Source organism: Convolutriloba macropyga, chromosome 9 (assembly GCF_964194025.1).
Source record: "Convolutriloba macropyga chromosome 9, txConMacr16.3, whole genome shotgun sequence".
Lineage (NCBI taxonomy): Eukaryota > Metazoa > Xenacoelomorpha > Acoela > Convolutidae > Convolutriloba > Convolutriloba macropyga.
The window spans coordinates 40,642,809-40,662,459 of record NC_134476.1 but is presented as its reverse complement, the minus strand read 5'-3'; the positions used below and the strand labels follow the sequence as shown (position 1 = coordinate 40,662,459).

The 19,651-nt window shown below is 36.6% G+C and overlaps 1 protein-coding gene across 3 annotated transcripts in view; it reads left to right on the top strand.

The window, feature by feature from the left end:
• Nucleotides 1-19,651, top strand: part of LOC142345782 (ADP-ribosylation factor-related protein 1-like) — a 247,986-nt gene that overhangs the window by 214,663 nt on the left and 13,672 nt on the right. The window contains exon 1 of one of the 3 annotated variants that reach the window (XM_075398126.1): nucleotides 16,366-16,628. The exons of the other annotated variants lie outside the window; for them this stretch is intronic. Coding sequence (XP_075254241.1) covers nucleotides 16,374-16,628 — 255 coding nt within the window. The 5' untranslated portion in view covers nucleotides 16,366-16,373. Of the gene's footprint in view, nucleotides 1-16,365; nucleotides 16,629-19,651 lie in introns of those variants that run through there. 3 annotated transcript variants of the gene reach the window in all.

Genomic DNA, 19,651 nt, shown 5'->3' with positions numbered 1-19,651 from the left:
AACAAAAGTGATCACAGACATAATTTTGGAGCTGTTTTGAGAGAGTAGTTTTTTATACACACGTAAAAACTACTCTAGGCCACACACATAATAATTTTGTCTTGTGAGAAAAAGGTTCTATTCTGAGCAAAATAAACTACTATAAAAAGAGATTCAAAAACATAATGTGATGCAAGACCGTCTGTTCTATCATTAGACACTGTTATAGGTACTGTTTTTATACAAAAACAAAACAGTCGCCTCAGTGTAAAATGGAATGGCTAATGTGAAGTAAATCCCAATGTCAACAATGCCATTAATTCCCACTGTTTACTTTTCGTATCTGATTTCATTGGTTTACATCTCGTAGAATATCTCGAAGTTTATTCAACATAACCATCTCTTTATTCAAGATTTTTAGCTTAAAAGAGAAGATTGCATCACGGTACGTCATTACTTGGTTTAGCAAAACTGAAAAGGACCCCAGAGGAATCAGTTGTACTTGAAGCACATGCTTACTTGCAAAAAAAGTTGAGAGCATCCTGTAATTGCTCTTGAAAAATATTTTGGATATTATTCACTGCGTTCGTCAACATCATTGAGTGATTTTTTATCTGAAATTTTTGCTTTTGCACTGAATTCACATCTTCAACGTGGTCAGCGAAGAATTACATATTTGAATTGACTTTTCTTTTCATTTTTGCTGAAATTTTTGCTTTTGCACTGAATTCACATCTTCAACGTGGTCAGCGAAGAATTACATATTTGAATTGACTTTTCTTTTCAATGCGACCGACCAGTTATTCTTCAATTCAATTTGTGATAAAGCCACGTCGATGTCTTCAAAATATCGATGGTGTCCTCCGCAAGTTCCAAAAATGCTACCGAGAGCACGCGATTCGTGCACCTTCAGTTACTGCTGTTAATGCTCCTAAAGCAATTAGGCCAGCTCCTCTATTTGTCCCTTCGTTATAAGTTTTTTTTGTTGTTTGCTTTTAGATTTCGATTGTTCTCCAATTCCGCGTTCCATATTCAAAAAGACTTTTTAAACTAATTCAAATTCATTTTCTGCGTGATGAAGACAGACAAAGTCCAGATTGGATTCATTTGTAGTTATGTTATCAAGTCAAAAGCCTAGTGGATATTCAATTTAAAAAATTTTCATAAGTGACAAAACAGTTCTTAGTTGATTTTCAAAGAGACATTTAATCTTGAGACAGAGAACAAGAAATTGAAACTTCACAAACTTCTCAGCCAATAGTAGATTTTGTTGTTATTTAAAATCAATGCGTTTGTGGGATACGGTTTTGTTGTCATTATATCAGACTTTAACTATAAGTGTGAGAAAAAATTGATTTTTCCCAGATATCATTTGAAGGTATTCTTTCAAATGATAGAAAGCAGCAGTGCCTACTATTGTTTTCAGGTGGTCAATCAAAAAAATTTTGTGCTTGTAGAAAGACATAATTAGAAAATAAATAATCAAAACTTCTGTTTTTCAAGGCTGTTAAACGTTTGAGGCAAAAATAGGAAACCTCTTTATGACTGCTGCTGGGTGCGATAATAATCCCAATCCTGTAGAGGCATTTCAAAAACAAAAACAAACGATGTTGTCCTGGCAGTCCTAATATGAAGCCAATTCTTTTTTTGCTAAAAAAAGGCTTTTGTCGTTTTTAAATCGCATCTGTAATCTTATCCATAATTAGGAAACTCAGTCTGAGACATCACTACCACAAGGAGTTACAAAATCTCGAGCCACTCTTTTTTATTTGAGGATTTTTAACTCATTGAGCTTGTAATATCTAAATTTTGAAACGAAAACACAGCTTATTTGCAAAGATTGAATTGAAAATTTTCTAAGGAAGAGGAGCATTGCATTGTTTTTCAAAGAGACATATTTTTATATTGTTCTCCTAAAAGAGAAAATTGTTTCTTTCAATCGAGGTGAAGTGTTATATACAAATTCGAAATCCACATTTGATGTATATTATACACCTATATATTGGAAGAAAATTAGATATTCGGAAATGGATCGTGATTTGATCCTTAAATTGATTTATTAAAATAATTGAAGAAGAAGTTGCATGATATAGTTGAAGAGATAGAAGTATAGAATAAAAGTTCCAAGATTTGTTTTCAATTTAAGAGAAATAGAGAGAATTTGATAAGAACCGGCATCATAAAAAGATACAAACGATATAAATAATAGTGTAAGAAGACTAAGAACGTCCCCTTGGATCGTACGCTTCAATAATCTGAATATGGGAAACAAACTTGCCAATTGAATAAATTTTGCTTCTTTCATTTGTTTTTACCAAACAAATTTTTTTAAATCTTTGGTATGCAACTTTCTTCGGCACAATTAACCCTAACTAAAAACAATTTTTTGAGGAGCACTTTTCATCTATTTTTCTAGCTCATTAGTTTTTCAATCTACTTCAAATTGAAAGGCAATGCAATTTCAATTGTAAAAGGCGAATTTAAATAAAAAAAACAATCAAAGTTGGGGAACATTTTCTCAAAAAGGAGCTTAAGTTTAATCCAAAAAGCTCTAATGCATAAACTTGTCGTCATTTACCTCTCAAATCGTTTTCAGCAGATTTCCCTAGGCTGAGTGAACGACATCAACTCTTTTAATTAAATCTGTCATTCTTAAGTAATTTAAGTTTCTAAGCAGTGGTTTTGCGACTGTTCTTGAAGTCAGAGAACGTCTGCCATTTATCGAGAAACCCAAAGAAATTTATCGAGAACTGATATTCAGGCAGAATTGCGAAATAACGTCTGCAGAGTCACTAACCTAGCTTAAAACACGAACGCGCACGTTTTAGAATGATGTACGTCAACGGAAGTCAACATCAGAGAAAGTAGCATTTTCTGGCATTTTAACTCTCGGCACTTCAGACTTTTGGTATCTTAAAGAGCGCACGTGAAAATTTTTGACTATGCTTAGTAAAACATAGCGTCCTGTTTAACATATGATTAAATTGAGTCTCTGATTTGGCCGTCTACCGTAAAAGGAAGTGAAAACACACTAAATTGAGGTTTTAATTGCTTTAAACACGTATGTGCAATCTTTGAACGGTGTCTTATTTTAGAATGTTTTGTGTTCGCTTATACAGTGCCGGATTTTTGAATGCTATTTGGTCACTTATAGTGCCAGATCTTAAAGTACTCAAACATCAAATACCAAAACGGGCTTTTCTTTTGAAATTGAATGTAAAGTTGTTAAATAGAGCCCCTAAATCGAAGTTCTATAGATTCCAGGAGCCGTTTCACAAGTTGTTTTTCAGTGTTGAATACTCGTCGGCCATTCTTTATTAGAAAAAAAAATTTTTTTAATTGAAAAAAAAGGAAACAAAGATAATCGGATGAAATGCTATTTAGAGGACTGATTCTCTGCAAACATGGTTTTCCTTTTTTGAAGCAAGAAGTAGGATCTATTTGGTTCCCGCAAATCACCCATAACAAAACCTCCAAAATGCTAGATTGCGTGCTTGCATGACATTGAAATTACACTATGTGAGAGTAACTATTGTTGGATGGTGGGTGTTGATCCTGAATTTTATATTTTTTTCCCAATCAAAATTGTAGTCTTTTTTGCTAGCAAAATATTTTCGCCTGAAGTTGCAATGCCTCTGTTTCAAAAGGTTTGTCACTATGCTAAAGTCACTTCGAAACTGCTTCCCGGTTCTCCAATAATGCCATATTGTCTCAATGACGTCATCGGAGTCACGTAACTAAACTTCACATAACCTAATTGTTGTAACAATTGGGGAAGTGATTTCATTATTTGTGGTATAACCAGTGTGTATTATTAGAGCTTGAAGTGAATCCCCAGAATATGCTTGATTAACAGTTTGGTCGAATCTTGTTTCACCCAAATTCAAATCTGCTTCCTAATGGTTCGAAACTTTCGGATCCACAATTAAGATATTCAATAGGGTTGAGCTTGTGAACGAGGGTCAGTGAACTTTGAAAATGTGTATGTGGTAGAACGGTCGAGCAAGACAATTGGCACGCATCTCATGCCATTTAACCTTAATTATTTGATTAAGCAAACCTTGACTTCAGTTCGTATACTCTCAGTGCTAGAATCAGTTCATCGCTACAGAACATACAACAAGAGACCAGAGAGTCTTACAATCGTACCATGGAAGACAGGCTAGCAGCTTTTTGTGGGATGTTACAGTAGTGGACTTGCTTGCTCCTGTTCGCTTTGAGAGTTGGTCGGTGGCGAACCTGGGAATATCAGCTGCGCAGACCAAAACTCTAATAAAAGATAAAGAGCGTGCAGAGAAAGGCTTTTTGTTGCAGCTTATAGCTTTTGAGGTGCCAGGAGCTACCAAGTCCTCACCGAATCTGTTTTTAAAATTAAAATCTTATCGGTTTGCCCCCCCCCCCAAACACGGTATGTGCCCCCAGTTACAGAGCACTTGCCACTACATAGTAAATCATTATGTAAAATATGATGACACGTGCTTATCGGATGCAAAAATTGCGCCTACTAATCAAGTGGGGACGGAAAAGATCAAGGGGATCTTCGCAAAAAGCTTTGCGAGTTAAGCAAAGAACTAAGAGCCGGCGCATTTCTTAAACAGAAAATCTTCTTGGCGATCAAACATGTGTGTTGCGAAATCAAGGACAAAACAACCTTCGACACGGTTTTCTATTTGTACCTATTTATAATTCTGTCTTGAGTTGACCGGTGCAGTAGCACGGTTAGTAGGGCGGCTTTTATTGATCAACCCCACGACATGCATCTAAAACCTCCCATTCAACTTTACGTGCGGTACGGTGATACGTAACGAAGCTTTGTCTCACAGGGGATCTTTTTTGATGCTCTGAAATTCTAGTGGCGACATATTGGCTGATATGGCCGACATAGATGGAACTGCATCCATTACATATAACTTTGAATACCACAGTTGAAAGATGACTTCACGGTGGGCAACCAAGTTCTTAATTTTCTTGTTGTGAAAACTGTTTGAGTATGTTGCCTTTTATGGATGGTTTGTTGTACCATTTTCCTTCGCAACTATTTCATCTGACGTCTTTCTAACAATACTGGAAGACCACTCAGCTGGACATTGATTTTCAGCCCAGATCTCCTAATTTTGTTAACAAATCCTGTGAAAATCCCATGTACAGTCAGTTGAATCTCTTTTTTTCTGATTTTGTAACAGAGCACAGCTACGGAAATTTAAGATGATACCTGTAACAGTCAATTTTTTATTCCAATGACAGCTATTTTTTCTTTTGTCGTTTTTGTTTATGTTCCGATCTAGGAACGCCAGATCTCCATTGCCGTTGGGTGTGTCAAGAATGAATTGTGCGTTTGTGTGATTAGAATTTGCATACTCAAGGTAGTCTAAAAGATTAGGCACACTATGTCATCCACATAGCACTTGAATAGTTTTAATTCTTGTGTGTCCACAGTTGAATGTTTTTCTATGCAATACGAACAGATCCATGCAGTTTCCTTAATAATTTTAAAATCCGTGTCGGTGATGTTTTGGTATTTTGCATGAAACCAATTTTTGGATGATTCGCACTCGACTCTTTTCCCTCGGAAAGTAAAGCTTCCATAACAGTGAATGCCCATTCCCTTCTTGTCAGGAGTTTTGTTCTCCCTTCCCTCATCTTCTCTGCAATAATTTTTCAAAAGACCTCATCAACAAATCGGTCCAAAATTAACGTCAGCGAAGCGCCCATGGCTAAACCGTCCAATTGAATGTATTTTTTTACACTTAAAGTGAAAATATGCTACGGCTGGTCTCAAAAGGCTCTTCATAGCTGACCTTAATTTTTTTTGAGCTCCTGACATGAAGGGAATGTACAATAATTGTAATCGACGCGTTATTTTCCAAGGGAAAGGAGTCAAGTGCGAATCATGCACAAGTTGGTTTCATGGAAAATACGAAGATATCACTGACACGGAGTAAAAGAACATGCGGGAGATTGTATGGATCTGTTCGTATTGTGCAGATAAAACTACAACAGAGGACAAACAGGAATGAAATTTATTCAAGAGGTATATGGATGAAATAGTGTGCACTGTCAAGAATGAACCCTCTAGACTACCTTGAGTATGCAGATTCTGTTCACAAAACACACATATCACTCTTGAGACACCTAACGGTAATGGAGAACTGGCGCTACTAGTTCGCAGCACAAACATGAACCAAGAAAGCAAAATTAGCTGTCATTGGTATCAGAAATTGACTGATACCGATATAATCTCAAACTCCCGTAGCTGTGCACCGTCACAACATTGAAAAATTTGCTTTAAGGGACTGTACATAGGCCTTTCCATGCAACCAATGACTGGCACTCTGATGATATAGCGCCTAAGAGAAATCAGGAGATCTGAACTATCCAACTGAGTGGTCTTCCACTATTGGTAATGAAACGTTGGATAAAATAGTCGCGAAGGAACAAATTACAGCAAACATCCCCCTAAATGAACATCATCTCAAAACAATTAAAATTCTCAATAAAAATGGGCTTAAACCGATGTTTTTGTTCAAATAAGAGGAAAAATCGCTCACGATTTTCAATTACACTGCAAAATTGTGTGATATTCAAATCGTTATCACAACCAAAAAAAGGAACTTGCTTGACTAACCTAAAATTATCTTTTTTTATAATTCTGAAATTGCACGTTGTGTATAAAATTACATGTAAAGGTAGTTCCATCTATTTCGGCCAAACCAGCCAACATACCGCCAGTAGAGTTTTGGAGCCTTAAAAAATTTTTTTGTGAGACAACGTCCTGTTTAATATCGTCGTATCGCACGTAAAATTGAATGAGAGAATTCCGATTTTTTGTCGTGCGGTTAAAAAGCTAATGAAAATAAAAGTGATCTTTATCAAAAGCTTAAATTGCAAAAAACGGGGTGAGTACCGGAGAGGGAATTGACATTGAAAGTTTGTTCAAATGCAAAATTATTTACTTTTCAAATTTACTTTTGAAATTTTTGAAGTTTTCTTGTACAAGTAAAATCTAAATTTTGTCAACCAGAAAAAAGTAAAGGATTTATAACAGATAGGAATGAAAGTAAAAAATCTTTTACTTGAATAGAAGAAAAATATGCCCGGGAATTTCAAAAAAAAACCGGAATAAAGATTCAAATAATTTTGGTGTAAAAATTTAAATAAAATGATGTAGAAATTTTGTTGTTATTTTAAATCATCTCTTAGGATTCAATAGGCAGAGTCCAAGACAAGTTTATATAAATTGTAACTAATTTTTTTCGATTGTTAAATCTGACGATGAACACAATAGTAGTATTAGTAGTATAAAAAGTCTTTATTAATTCCATTGAAAGCTCAAATACAAAAATATGGACTAAAATAATGAAAAGATTACATTAAACATGACAAAAATTTTAAAAGTTTGGAAAATATTTCAATTCCAAATACACGATGAACCGTTTCTTCAACTTCTTCGTAAACGTTTTAGGGCATTTAAAGTTGAGTTCAGTGAACCGTTGCAAGAAATTTTTACATTATTCTGCTCTCTCGAAGAAATCAGAGTCAGGCAGTTTACACGCGGTCTTAGGGACTTTTAACTGTTGTTCTCAAGGAAAAGTAGTCATCTTTCGGGTCATCAACTGAAACAAGCTCAAAAGTAAAATCAAATCCACCAGTTATCAGTTTCTTCAGAAAAAAAATGTCTTCCCTTTCTAGAAGTAGAAGAAATTTAGATACACTTAATTTCTCGACAAAGGAAGCTTTAAGAGATAACCATTTAGTTGCTCTGCTTCGAAAGAACTGTAGTTTAGAGAGTGAAGCTTCAGACGGATGCCATATTTCAGAGGCGTGCAGTGTTGCTGATAAAACACAACAATTGTACAGTTGTATTTTTGTGGTCTTCGGGAAAGTTTTCGGAAGATTTTTTTTACAAAATAGAAAAGTAAAATATGCTTTGCTGATTTTATTCAGGAAATGTCTATCCCATTTCAAATTGGCATTAATGGTAACACCCAGGTCGCTTAGAGTATCTGAAGCAACAATGGTACTGTTTCCACAAGTAATTTGAGTAACAGCAACAGATCTGGTAATGACCATTAGTGGTACTTTGGATTCAATAAAACACACGCAACTTTTTTTACTCGATTTTAGGCAATTTGTAAGACCTGATCCAAGAGCAGCAGCTGTGCGATAAACAATTTTACTGTCGTCGGCGTATAAAAATAACTGGCCAACTTTCACGACATCAGGTAATTCATTAAAAAACACAAATAACAAGGGGCTTTTTTTAACCCTTGTGGGACTCCACTAGTTAGTGGTAAGGAGGTAGACAGGCAACTGTCATTGCTACCTACTTGGAAGCGACCAGTGAAGTACGATGAGATGAGCTTTAGAAAGTCACCGCCGACACCAAACAAATCTAATTTCTCCAGGAGAAGGCTGTGGGGGACACGATCGAAAGCTTTACTAAACTGTAAAAATAAAAATATAGAAGTAGTTACCAGAGTCGAATTTGTCATATAAGTTGTGCACAAAAAGAAGAAGCTGTAACACCAGCGACTTATGTTTCAGTTAACCAAACTGTGAATTAGAACGTTTATGTCTCACAATCGGGTAAAGTTTTGAGTAGATTATTCTCTCGAAGGCCAGTGAAAATTGAGAGTTTACTGATTGATCTATAGGATAATAGATAAACTTTGTCGTCTTTGTTCTGTATTGGGGTGATCAACACAGTTTTTGAATGGACTGTAAAGGTTCAGTTGGCCTTGATGGAGTTAAAAATTTAAATACTAAAAAAGCAATTTTCTTAGAAACTGTGCTAAGAAAAAATGCTGGAACATTGGCGGGCCCAAAATCAAGGCTCGCTTGTGACAAAACACTTTCTATATTGTAGATTTCAAATCTGATCAAGTTAAGAGCTCTATCCGAAAATCATTGAAAACTTGATCCTATTTTGTGAAAACCAAAAAGAAGAATACGTTAGAGGCCTCTGCTTCCTTGCAATGATTTACTAACTTGTTGTTACCAACCAACGTAAAAGCTGGGAACGAAGCAGTTAATTTAAGTGTCCTCAAACGTTTAAAAGGGTGTTGAATACTAGAGTACATAGACAAAAAATTCTTCAAGGAACTTGGTTGTATCAAGTTCGATGGTGTCGTCACATGGTTTTATAAGATCTTCCAGCATAGATGAAGGCAGTACTGGAATAAGCATCTCTCTTTTTAAAACAATGCATAGTATATGAGCTAAAGAACATGGGTAAAACATGCACTTCTTTTTCATCTGAGAATAAAGAGGAGTTAGCGTAGAAAGCCTGAAACCACTGTAGTATGGGGACTCAATTTTGCTTTTAACAGCAAAAAGACTAGACTCTATGAACTCAGTAGCCAAAAACTGAGCGATGGTAGGAAATGCCTCTCTTCAATTTGCGATTCAGTCTCAGCATCGAGAAACACAAAAGTTTATGATCATTGGAGAAAACAAATTTAGAGAGATGACGCTAACAGCGCAGCGCATCCAAATTACTGAAAGGTAGGTCCGGATTGCTTCCTTCAATACGAATGGGTTTGTCAACTGATTGTTTGAAATTACAGCTAATCAAATAATTTAGGAATTTAGTGATTTCAGGATCCGCAAATAAATTTAACCTTGTCAATATGAGCTTCATTAAAATCAACCGTAATTAAAGTTCAAAGTTATCGATCAAGTTTTTAATTGAATTTAAAACAACTTAAATTTTGTTCGCGATATTTCCTGCCACGTGGAGGGCGATAAACACAAACAACAAGAAGAGGAAGGCTCAGGGACAAAGACGCGAAGCAGATGTGGTCCTCGTTAGTTCTAACTTGCGTAAAATATATTGGTGTTTTAGAAAGAACACAAGTTCCACTGTGCAGGCAATTTGAACGATCAGCTCTTGAAGTTCTATTATATTTGTCGCTTAGTAATATATTCGGAAGAACCATGTCAATAGTGAAGCCATGTTTCAGTAAGACACAGGATATCTGTAAGGCTTTGTGATACCAGGCTGGTTAAACTGAGTTTTTTTCTGAAAACTGATCAGACCTCGGCAGTTTTGGACTTCAATTTTTAGTGCAGTCAGCTATTGTTCAGTTTGTTCCTGGCCATCAACAAAAAATTTCAGCTGTCGAGTTTTGATGAAAGACTTTTCAATTCCATTGGTAAGCAGCTCTCTTCTCTTTTTCAATATTTTCTGCTCTGCTGTTTTCTGCTCTACTATACGCTCACTTGGTGAGAAATCTGCCATTAAAAAAGCATTTTTGTTCTGGCTGTAACAAACTTCAATGGACTTAAATAAACACTTTCGTCGCTCTCAAATATTTTTGAAGATTACTAGATTCAGGTTTAGTGACCCTAAGAACAGAAAGTATGACATGCCTGTAAATTATAAATTGCAAACACCACTCAAAATTTTCACAAATAAAAAAAACATTAGAAACAGATGTAACCAAGGGTGAACCGGTTTTTCAAAGTAAACTGGGCCAAAAGTATCAAAAACTATGATGGGAAACATCACGAATTTAGACCTTGACGGGATTCGTTGAGGACTGTTTGTTCTTGACGGGATTCGTCAAGCAAGTTAACCTGATAACTGTTAGTTTAACTAACATGGACCCATGCTGGTAAGAATAATAATGAGAAAATCCAAAACCAATTGAAGTAAATAGTATTTATAACCCAAGATAAATTAACCCTTGATATGAACCCAACCAACCACCATAATTAAAATCTCATCTCATTAAAGCAGCTGCGTTTCTCCAAGCAATAAAACTTCTTATCATCCGTATGAGGTGTGTTGCATATGACGATGCAACATACCTCAACGAAAAACCCAATTAATTCCAACGTTTTACTTTTTAGAGGAATCCGTCTGCCAAAAACCATGGCCGATACACAAAGTGGTGTTACCTGGTCATCCAGATTCAAGAAAGGTCATTCAGGTGAGGTTGGAGGCTATAAATGCGCAAAGTCTTTTGAGACGACCACCCAATCTATACGATCTGCTGTTTCTGCAGCACGGGCAAAAACCACCACAAATTTGATACACTGCAAAACGTTGTCTTTGCTCTGTCATCCGGACAAGGGCGGCCGTGAGGACCACTTCAAGATTATTTTGCAGGCGAAAAATTTTATGCAGGAGGAGGAAACCCGGAGTATTTATGATAAAAATTGAATAGATAAGAAGAATATTTTAACTCAAATAAGGAGAAGCTGGAGAAGAATATTTGAACTCAAACATGGACCCATAAAGAAACTTCTGAGTGAGTGGAACATCTTTTTAGAGAGAGGCGGTGTAGTAATACTAAGAACAGAAAGTAAATGACATGCTTGTAAATAACAAAAGGCAAACAACATTCAAAATTTTTGCAAATAAAATTAAGCATTAGAAACAGATGTAACCAAGAGTAATATGGATTTTAAATGATAAAGCAAAAGCATCATAATTTATGACGGAAACATCACTGATTTAGACTTTGAGGGGATGCGTCAACGATTTTTACTCCTGAGGGGAATCGTCAAGCATGTAAATCTGTTATCTGTTAGTATAACTAACAGGGACCCATGCGGGTAAGATCAATCATGAGAAAACCCCAAACCGATTGGAGAAAATGGTAAAAACAAAACCAAGATAAATTAACGATTCATATGAACAAAGCCGACCACCATGATTGAAATCTTATCTCATTTAATCAGCTGCCTTTCTCCAAGCAACAAACAGATCCTATTCAACTCTTTAACAACAGTTCTCATTAATTTAATCTCCAAACCTTTAACTCTGTAAATTTAACTCGCTAACTTTTGAACTTAACTTTTGTTCAACAATTCTAATTCTTAACTTAGGTAGCTACCTCACACCCGAGAAATAAAGTGCTTTAGTGAACACCCAACCAAAAATTGTATCAGTATAAAGTGCACGGTTATTGTAAAGGCAAAAAATCTGAGGATTGTCACCAGTTTTTGCAGGTCGATCAGAACTGAAACAGTCCGTAGAGGCCTCATCTGACCCGAGGTCAGCAGTAATGCTGTTCACCGCATTTTTGTCATCCAAATCACGCTCAGGTTTCAATTTCAATTTGCGTTCCGAAACACCACTAAACTTTAGGCGCAACTGATGATTATTTTTGTCCTCAGTCTTTGGAGGCAAAAGTCTTGGTTGCACAAAATTAGCAGTGTCGAGTTTCTCAATAATTGATTTTAGGTGTTGGTTTGGAAAATCAAGAATTTTTTTAGTTGTTAGCTTAATAAAATTGTCATCGATAGAATTCAAGATATTAGAATTCACTTAGCTTCCTTGAGATGGGAGACTGTATCGTTGAGGAGGCACACAATTCCGTTAGTGTGCCAGTGAGCATCTTGAAACCTTCACTACTCGCACACATTAATTGGTGTATCGATGGTTAGTAAGCTTTGCCTCCAAGGACTAAAATTGATTGGGTTTTGTCATTGTTGGTTTTTTCATCATTAGTCGTTGCAGAATTCGAAATTATTTATTAAGTTTATCACAACAATTAAACAATAAAGTTCGTTTTTTCTCAAATCAATTTAACTTTTCATTGACAATTCCTTTTACTCTTACTTTTCACGACTTTGAAACCCAGAGATCACTTTCAAAATTTTAGCTGAGGCACTATGTAGATTATCTTCCCGTATTGTATGAAATATTGTTAAAAACAAATTTCTTAAGTAGCTGCCTTACTAGTCAGTAGCTGCCTCACGACTTTGAAACCCAGAGATCACTTACAAAATTTTAGCTGAGGCACTATGTAGATTATCTTCCCGTATTGTATGAAATATTGTTAAAAACAAATTTCTTAAGTAGCTGCCTTACTAGTCAGTAGTTGCCTCACGACTTTGAAACCCAGAGATGACTTTCAAAATTTTAGCTGAGACACTATGTAGATTATCTTCCCGTATTGTATGAAATATTGTTAAAACAAATTTCTTAAGTAGCTGCCTTACTAGTCGAACTCATTACTCATGTGCCCGAGCCGTATGACGACCGGCCCTATCGTTGACTGGACTGGCCCTATCATTGACCGTTTTCGAACTCTGTGTTCAATGCCAGGTTATAAACAATACAAAATGCTGAAATGAAAAAACAGAAAATAAAATGTAAATCACTAAAATTACTTATTCAAGGAAATTTAAAATGAGTTTTTACATATCGACATCGTATCTACAAAATTTTACATCTGAATTGATATATATTTTTGATTTGATATAGCAGATGCATATCGACATTTTTTATTAAAAAACCTACATAAATTACTTACTTAAATTTACTTTGGATTTGTTCAATTGTAAAGTTGAAATTTTCGTTTCATAACGTGTCTTTCTTTCAGGTTGGATTTTCATCTCCAAACTAAGCTTTCAGTGTCGGTTCTCGTGTTCGGTATTCGTCGCGCGTGTTGACGGCTGGTTTCAGTGTTTTTTTATAGAGGGCACCTGGTTTCATTAACTTAGATTGGTTGCCCTACTGGTCTAATATCTTCCACTGGAAAGCTTTTTTATCACCGTTACACTCAATTACATGCATTCCCATCGGTAAGTCTGCTTTGGCGTGCTCTTCAACCCTTGTGGTAATATGTCGGCGTGTCCGCCCTACATAGATGGATTTGCATCCATTACATGTGAATCGATAAACCAAGTGGGATTTGAGGTCTTTATCAAAGCTAGACATTAGGCTAGGTAAGCAGCTCTTAAGTTCCGCAATGGTGAAAATTGTCTGTACAGGAATGAATTTTGTTCTGCTTCTTTACGAATCCATTAGAGACGTTGCCTCTGTACTGTAATACAAAATGTTGTTTCTCAGAATTTTTCTGTTGTTTTACGGCTTCACCCCCGGTTTATATCCTTTTCTCTGTTCTTTCATTCGCAGATGGCTCATTGTGTCCTTGACAATATTCCCTACCCAATGCCTAGGATATTGATTACCTTCCCAAATTTCTTCATTTTTTGTCAATGCTTCAAGAAACGCTTCCCAATAGCAGGTGGCTCGGAACAGGCGGTGTATTGTTCCCTGTATTATGCATCTAACAGTTGTTTTGTGTCGCTTCTAACTGTTTTTTCAATATCAATGACGTATCTTAGAAAAACTTATATTGCGGACGAATGGTTAAAATCAGTCTTTTCTTTTTCACGGCAGAATGAGCACATCCAAAACTGGTTTTTCAAGCTATCGTATTCTGTGTTACTGAGTTGCTGATATCTTGCTTGGATGCATCTATTGCAAATTTCACACTCAACAACCCTGAAACGTGCTGTCACACGGTGTTCGCAATTGTGACAAGTGCTAAATTGTGTGTTGGTTTTACATTTAGGTGTCTGTAATCTCAATTGTGGCTTCCATAATTTCATTCAAATGTTAGCCAAAATCCCTGCCAAGGACGCACCCATTGCCAACCCGTCGTTCTGACAGTACCAAATTTTATTGCACTTGAAATGGACGTTTGTTACGGCTAATTCGATTAGAAGTTTCATTGTTGTTCTAGGTGTGTCTGGTTTATCGTCCCTAGCATAAAGCAACCGCAGGGCAACCTTAATGGCTTCCTTTACGGGAACGTTTTTGTATAAATTTTTTTACACCTAATGATAAGAATTGTTCCTCTCTTTCAAGTTTTGTTTGCTCCAGAGTCTTTCGTGCGTCATTGGTTTTAGTTTCTATAGTTGCTCTTTCAACTTTTTGCAAAAAGGGTGTTAGAAAATTGTTAAGTTTATGGTAACAACTTCCCAGGATAGAGAGAACAAGTCTAAGTGGGGTTTCTCTTTGTGTACTTTTAGCTAATCCATTCAAACTTGCCGGATGTGATCCAATGGACCTTAAAGCTTCGTATACCTTAATCGGTATCTTACCTTTTTTCCTCATATCCAAAATTTCTTATTAGATGCATTTGACCAAAAGCGAGCAAGTCTCTGATGAATCCTAGCAAAATGGTATTATCCAGAACCACTACAGTCTTCTCATTAATTGATCTCAAAGGCTTGTCTTGCTTTTCCGAAAGTTTGGCAAGTTTTCCCTGCAGTCTTTGTTCAGAACTAACTACATGGGTGCGAACCCGGTTGCGCAAAACAAAAGTTACGGAGAGCAATAGGTGGTTAACTAAAATCTTAAAGAGAACTTTTTGACTAGCAGCTCGCTTTTGGTCATATTTATGATGCGTGTGAGCTGCTGTGGAAATTTCTTTCCGACCTTAGCAATTTGTATCTGTGCAAAGGTAAGTTTTAAGAAAATTTGTTTCTCATCTGCTAATTTCATACTTACAAACATTGTTTTCATAGTCGACGTATGGTTTCCAACAGTCTCTTTTTTTCAGAAAATTTCTCAACCAACATCTTGGCAGTTTAAGCATAGCTGAAGGTTTGTGAAAGTTCTCCGGTGAGCAAACACCAAGGGATACTATCACTTACCAGTGAGTATTCGCTTTTTCCTTGCCTCCCGCTGATTTTTGCAGTTTCCTTTTCCCCCTCTTTTTCAGCAGTTTCCTTAGATTAGATTGATGCTTTAACACTAACCCCAGTGATTTGAGCTCAATTTCGGGGTCCTGATGTAGTTGGAAGTATCTACTGATGATGTTGGTGTTCTTTTGCTTCCGTCTTGGCATTAAATGCTTCGTTGACTGTATCACTGAAATTCCCGATTTCAGCTGTTTTAAAATGTTTTTTGCACCGTACCTTTGACAGTAAACTATCGCCTGGATTCAGTCCAAATGACGTTGTAAAAAGGCAAACAACTCCTCTACATCACACGGCCTGTTGTCTTTTGTTCGTTTGTGGGGGGGGGGGGGGGTGATGGAGTTGTTTAAAGTGTCGTGCCAAATCACGAAATCACTGCGGTCTTTCAGGTGACGCTTGTCTCAGGCGTTTCTTATGTTCTTTTCGGCGTTTGGAATTTGGGTTGAACGAAAGACCCGGAATGGCCGTCACGGACGGGAGTAACAGTTTTCGACAATTGCTGTTTTTAGGCTTTAATGCATGGAAAAGCGAACTTGCCGCCAGAATATGCACAATTCTTCAATCTGTAAATGCTACATGCTGATCTAGCTAAAATGACATGGGCTTCCTGAGCTGCTTGTTGAATTGACAGATTTGATCAAGATTTAAAAAAGGATTGTGAATTTAAAACTTTTTTACAAACGTTTTCGAACTCTGAGTTCATCGACATGAAAAAGAAATTAAAAAATGTAGCCTTTGTTAGTAGGACTCTGCAGTTGTATGTTTTTAATGGTTATCAAAATTTGAGAATGGCTCCTTACTGTCTCCGTCTGTGACATTTTAATAAAAACTTTAGATGTTTTTTTACTATGTTTTGTCAAAAAATGACCCGATATACTGGGATGGGGGATGGAAAAGAAGTCTCATAAATCAAAGGTTGTCCTTTTGTATATGTCACTTCAGGTTGTATGGACAGAGAAAGGCCATGCGAACGAGATGCCTTCCTGTCAAAATGTGTTGTCGTGTACACCACACTGATTGGAAAGTCATACACATTAGTTTGCCCTAATTGTAGCTGTTTAGCTCAGACTTATATAACTTACAAAAGAAAAAAGAAGGTTTGGGTAAGGGTTGCCTTCCTTACATCTTTATGTGCTTGGATTTTATCTTCTTTTTACTCTTACTTCATCCTAACTAACTTCAACAATACAGGAGACTTAACGGTTCGTTATTTTTATCATCTTGTTTCTAATTTTGTTAAGAGTTCTTTCCTCAATTGTGCTGCCTTTGGAATTATGCTGTTCTTGTTCTACCGCTCGTATCATGCTTACGTTCCTGAACACTCTTGTCTCAATTGTTCTTCTGTCATTGGTCCTTATGGTTGTCGTGGATTCTTCCGTCTCCTGAATACAGATAGTAATTTCAACAAGCCCATCAACTCTTATCCGTCATTTTTGTCCAAGTATTTATTCTATTCTGCATTCTTAATTTATCTTCTATCATGCTTTATATACATTTTCTACAGGTTTTACTGAAGCCTTTGAATAGTTGAATAATTGTACATTTTTGAGGAATTTACAAAGCAATTTTATTTAGTTATCGGATAATGATAACTATGATAACTCCAGTAATGATAATTTGGGTAAACATAAGTTTCCGTCGTAATGAAATGTTAACGTCCGATAATTTGAATGAGTTCCTGAGAGTCGTAACAACTGCGTAGCAATGTTCATAATGAAAAAGGTAAATCAAAAATACCCTCCACAATATTGGTTGGTCTTGAGCCCTCCCAGCACGTCTTCATAAAGCATCTCGTATTTTTCAAATTTATCAATAAAATGAAAATTTTACACAAACATCAACTGAGAAAAATGTAAAACAAAAGACAGTCAGCTCCTGAAAACAATCAAATAATGGCAAAAGCAAATGAGTCAAACTAACAGCCTCCCTTCTTCAACAATACCTCCCATTGAGGCATCAACACTTTTGCAACGTCTAAGTGTTCTAGAGCCCCGAATGCAGAGGGTGGGGCTCCTCGGGAGAGCGAAGCTGATTTTTGTCCTTAGATATGTTATTTCAGGGTTGTCATCCTCTTTTTGCGTAGAGATATTCTACGCCAGTTTCAGCGCTCTTGAAGCTGATGGGCCAGCTCCAGCAGTGCATATGAAGACAAAACGTGGCTTCCTCAACATCGATTTTTCGTTGTTCATTTTTTTGTTCTTTAATAGATTAGTGTTACTTGTAGGTTTTGCTACTGCTTTCTGGGTAAATTTTTGATACCGAGATAGACCAAGTTATGTTTTGTTGAACCTGGATACCCAAAGGCCCTTGGCCTCGATGTCTAATCTTGAATCATCATCAATTTTTGCTGATTTATATGCAAGTTTCCCCTTGCAACGGCTGAAGCTGAGATTAGATCTCATCATGACAGAGCTCACAAAACAGAATCGCACAAAATATCCTTATGTCTTATATGGGTTTATCTTACTTTCGGACAATGGAGGTCATTGCCACTGAAATTTTCATCGCATGCGATCAATGATGGCTTTTTACTGGGTCCCAACCATAGCGAAGGGCAAATGCCATCAAGAAACTCCCTTCAACCAGCTTGATTATCTTTTTTCCTTAGCTAACTCAACTGAGCGAATCTCGTTCTTATTCAATTTACTCGGTTTGATATCAAGCTTTCTCCTTTAATTAATAAACAATTTCTGGTTGCTTTAGTTTGGCTTCGGGCATGGATAGGGATAAAGGATGTTTGAGTGGCAATGATCGTTCGTATTCGATGAAGCTGCCTCAGGTGTAAGGATGTTTAGGCCACCCTCACTTATCGGCAATTTCTCATTCCTTCAAAAGGTCTTCAATTTAAGGTGTTGTGCTAGCTGAGAAATTCATTTAATATTGAACCGATGAAGTGAACGGTTTGTTAACATTTCGATGTGAAACATTAGCATGAAAATCCAGCCTTGTAATGAAGATTTCTGCTGTCTTAGTGATGTCTCTACAAAATTCTGTTCAGAACGAAGATCTGCTGTACTGTTCAAAAAGATAGTTGCAATTAACATGGCATTTGTTCAGATGATAACTGGGAGCAGGACCATGTTTTTTCAACGAATTAGTTTTTTTTGGGTTATTGAAAGCAGACAGTGTTACCTTCTTCCCCATTTCGCTTCTGAGTTGTGAAGCAGTAGGCGAGAAGTTCAATTAAGGGTATAATGACAATACTTTACATAGACATTGCGAGTGGGTGACTTTGTGTTGTACCTTCCTGAGATTTTTTTAATGCAGAAATTGGGTTGTTCAGGTTATTAATTTTATATGGAGCGGTTGTGGAGGGCATAATTGGTCGATGTTTCTCAGATTGAACTACGATTGAGACTGTTGAAAGTTTTTCTGCCTCAATCAGTCCGATCGCTTTCGAGTCTAATAATAAAAACAGCCCAACGAATGAATGAGAAGTTAAGTTCTTCCCTTTTCACCCATTCGTAGTGTTTGATGGCCACGAAGTTCTTCCAACAATTCGCCGTTGGAATTTCCTGGTTTCTATCGGTCGTTTATCGGGGCGTTCAAGAGCTATCGGTTGACATGAATTATACGGAAGGAAATGAAGTCAAATTAGAAGTAGCTGTGCGTGTTGCTAGTTTAGCTATGGTTTTGCATAGATTGGCTAAGGATGCTTGAAGGATGTCAGAAGCCTCTGCCATTCGATGACATCAAGGCTGTAAGGGCCATGACTCGCCGGAGTCTTCATGGCAGATCTTCTATCCATTGGGGGCGTTTGGTTTTTAAAGCCTCACGATGGTATGTCAGAACTCTGAGTCCTATGTCAGAAGGAGTCCAATTTGTGTTGGAAATTTTTCTTGTTTGTTTTTCTTTGTTTTCAAATTTTTTGTATGTATCAACAAATAATTTTTGTTTTAATTTTACTTATACTTTATGGTTAGCTTTTTCATCGAGAACTTGGACTCTATGTCCCTATTTATCCAATGATCTAACGGTCTTGTAATCACTGTTGGTTATTTTAGTATATTGAGGCGTCATCCTCTGTTCTTTTTGTGACAAGAATGAGATGAGGCATAGCCATTGTGCTGTACATTGCCGTTTCTGCGTTAGAATCATTCAAAGTGGTTGACTTGATTTTTCAAGCCATTGGTGATATCAATGCCTGTATTTTGCTTTCAATGAATAACTTGTTTAGTAGATCTTCTTCATTAGCTGTGTTTTGCTTTCAAGGTTAGGCCAGTAG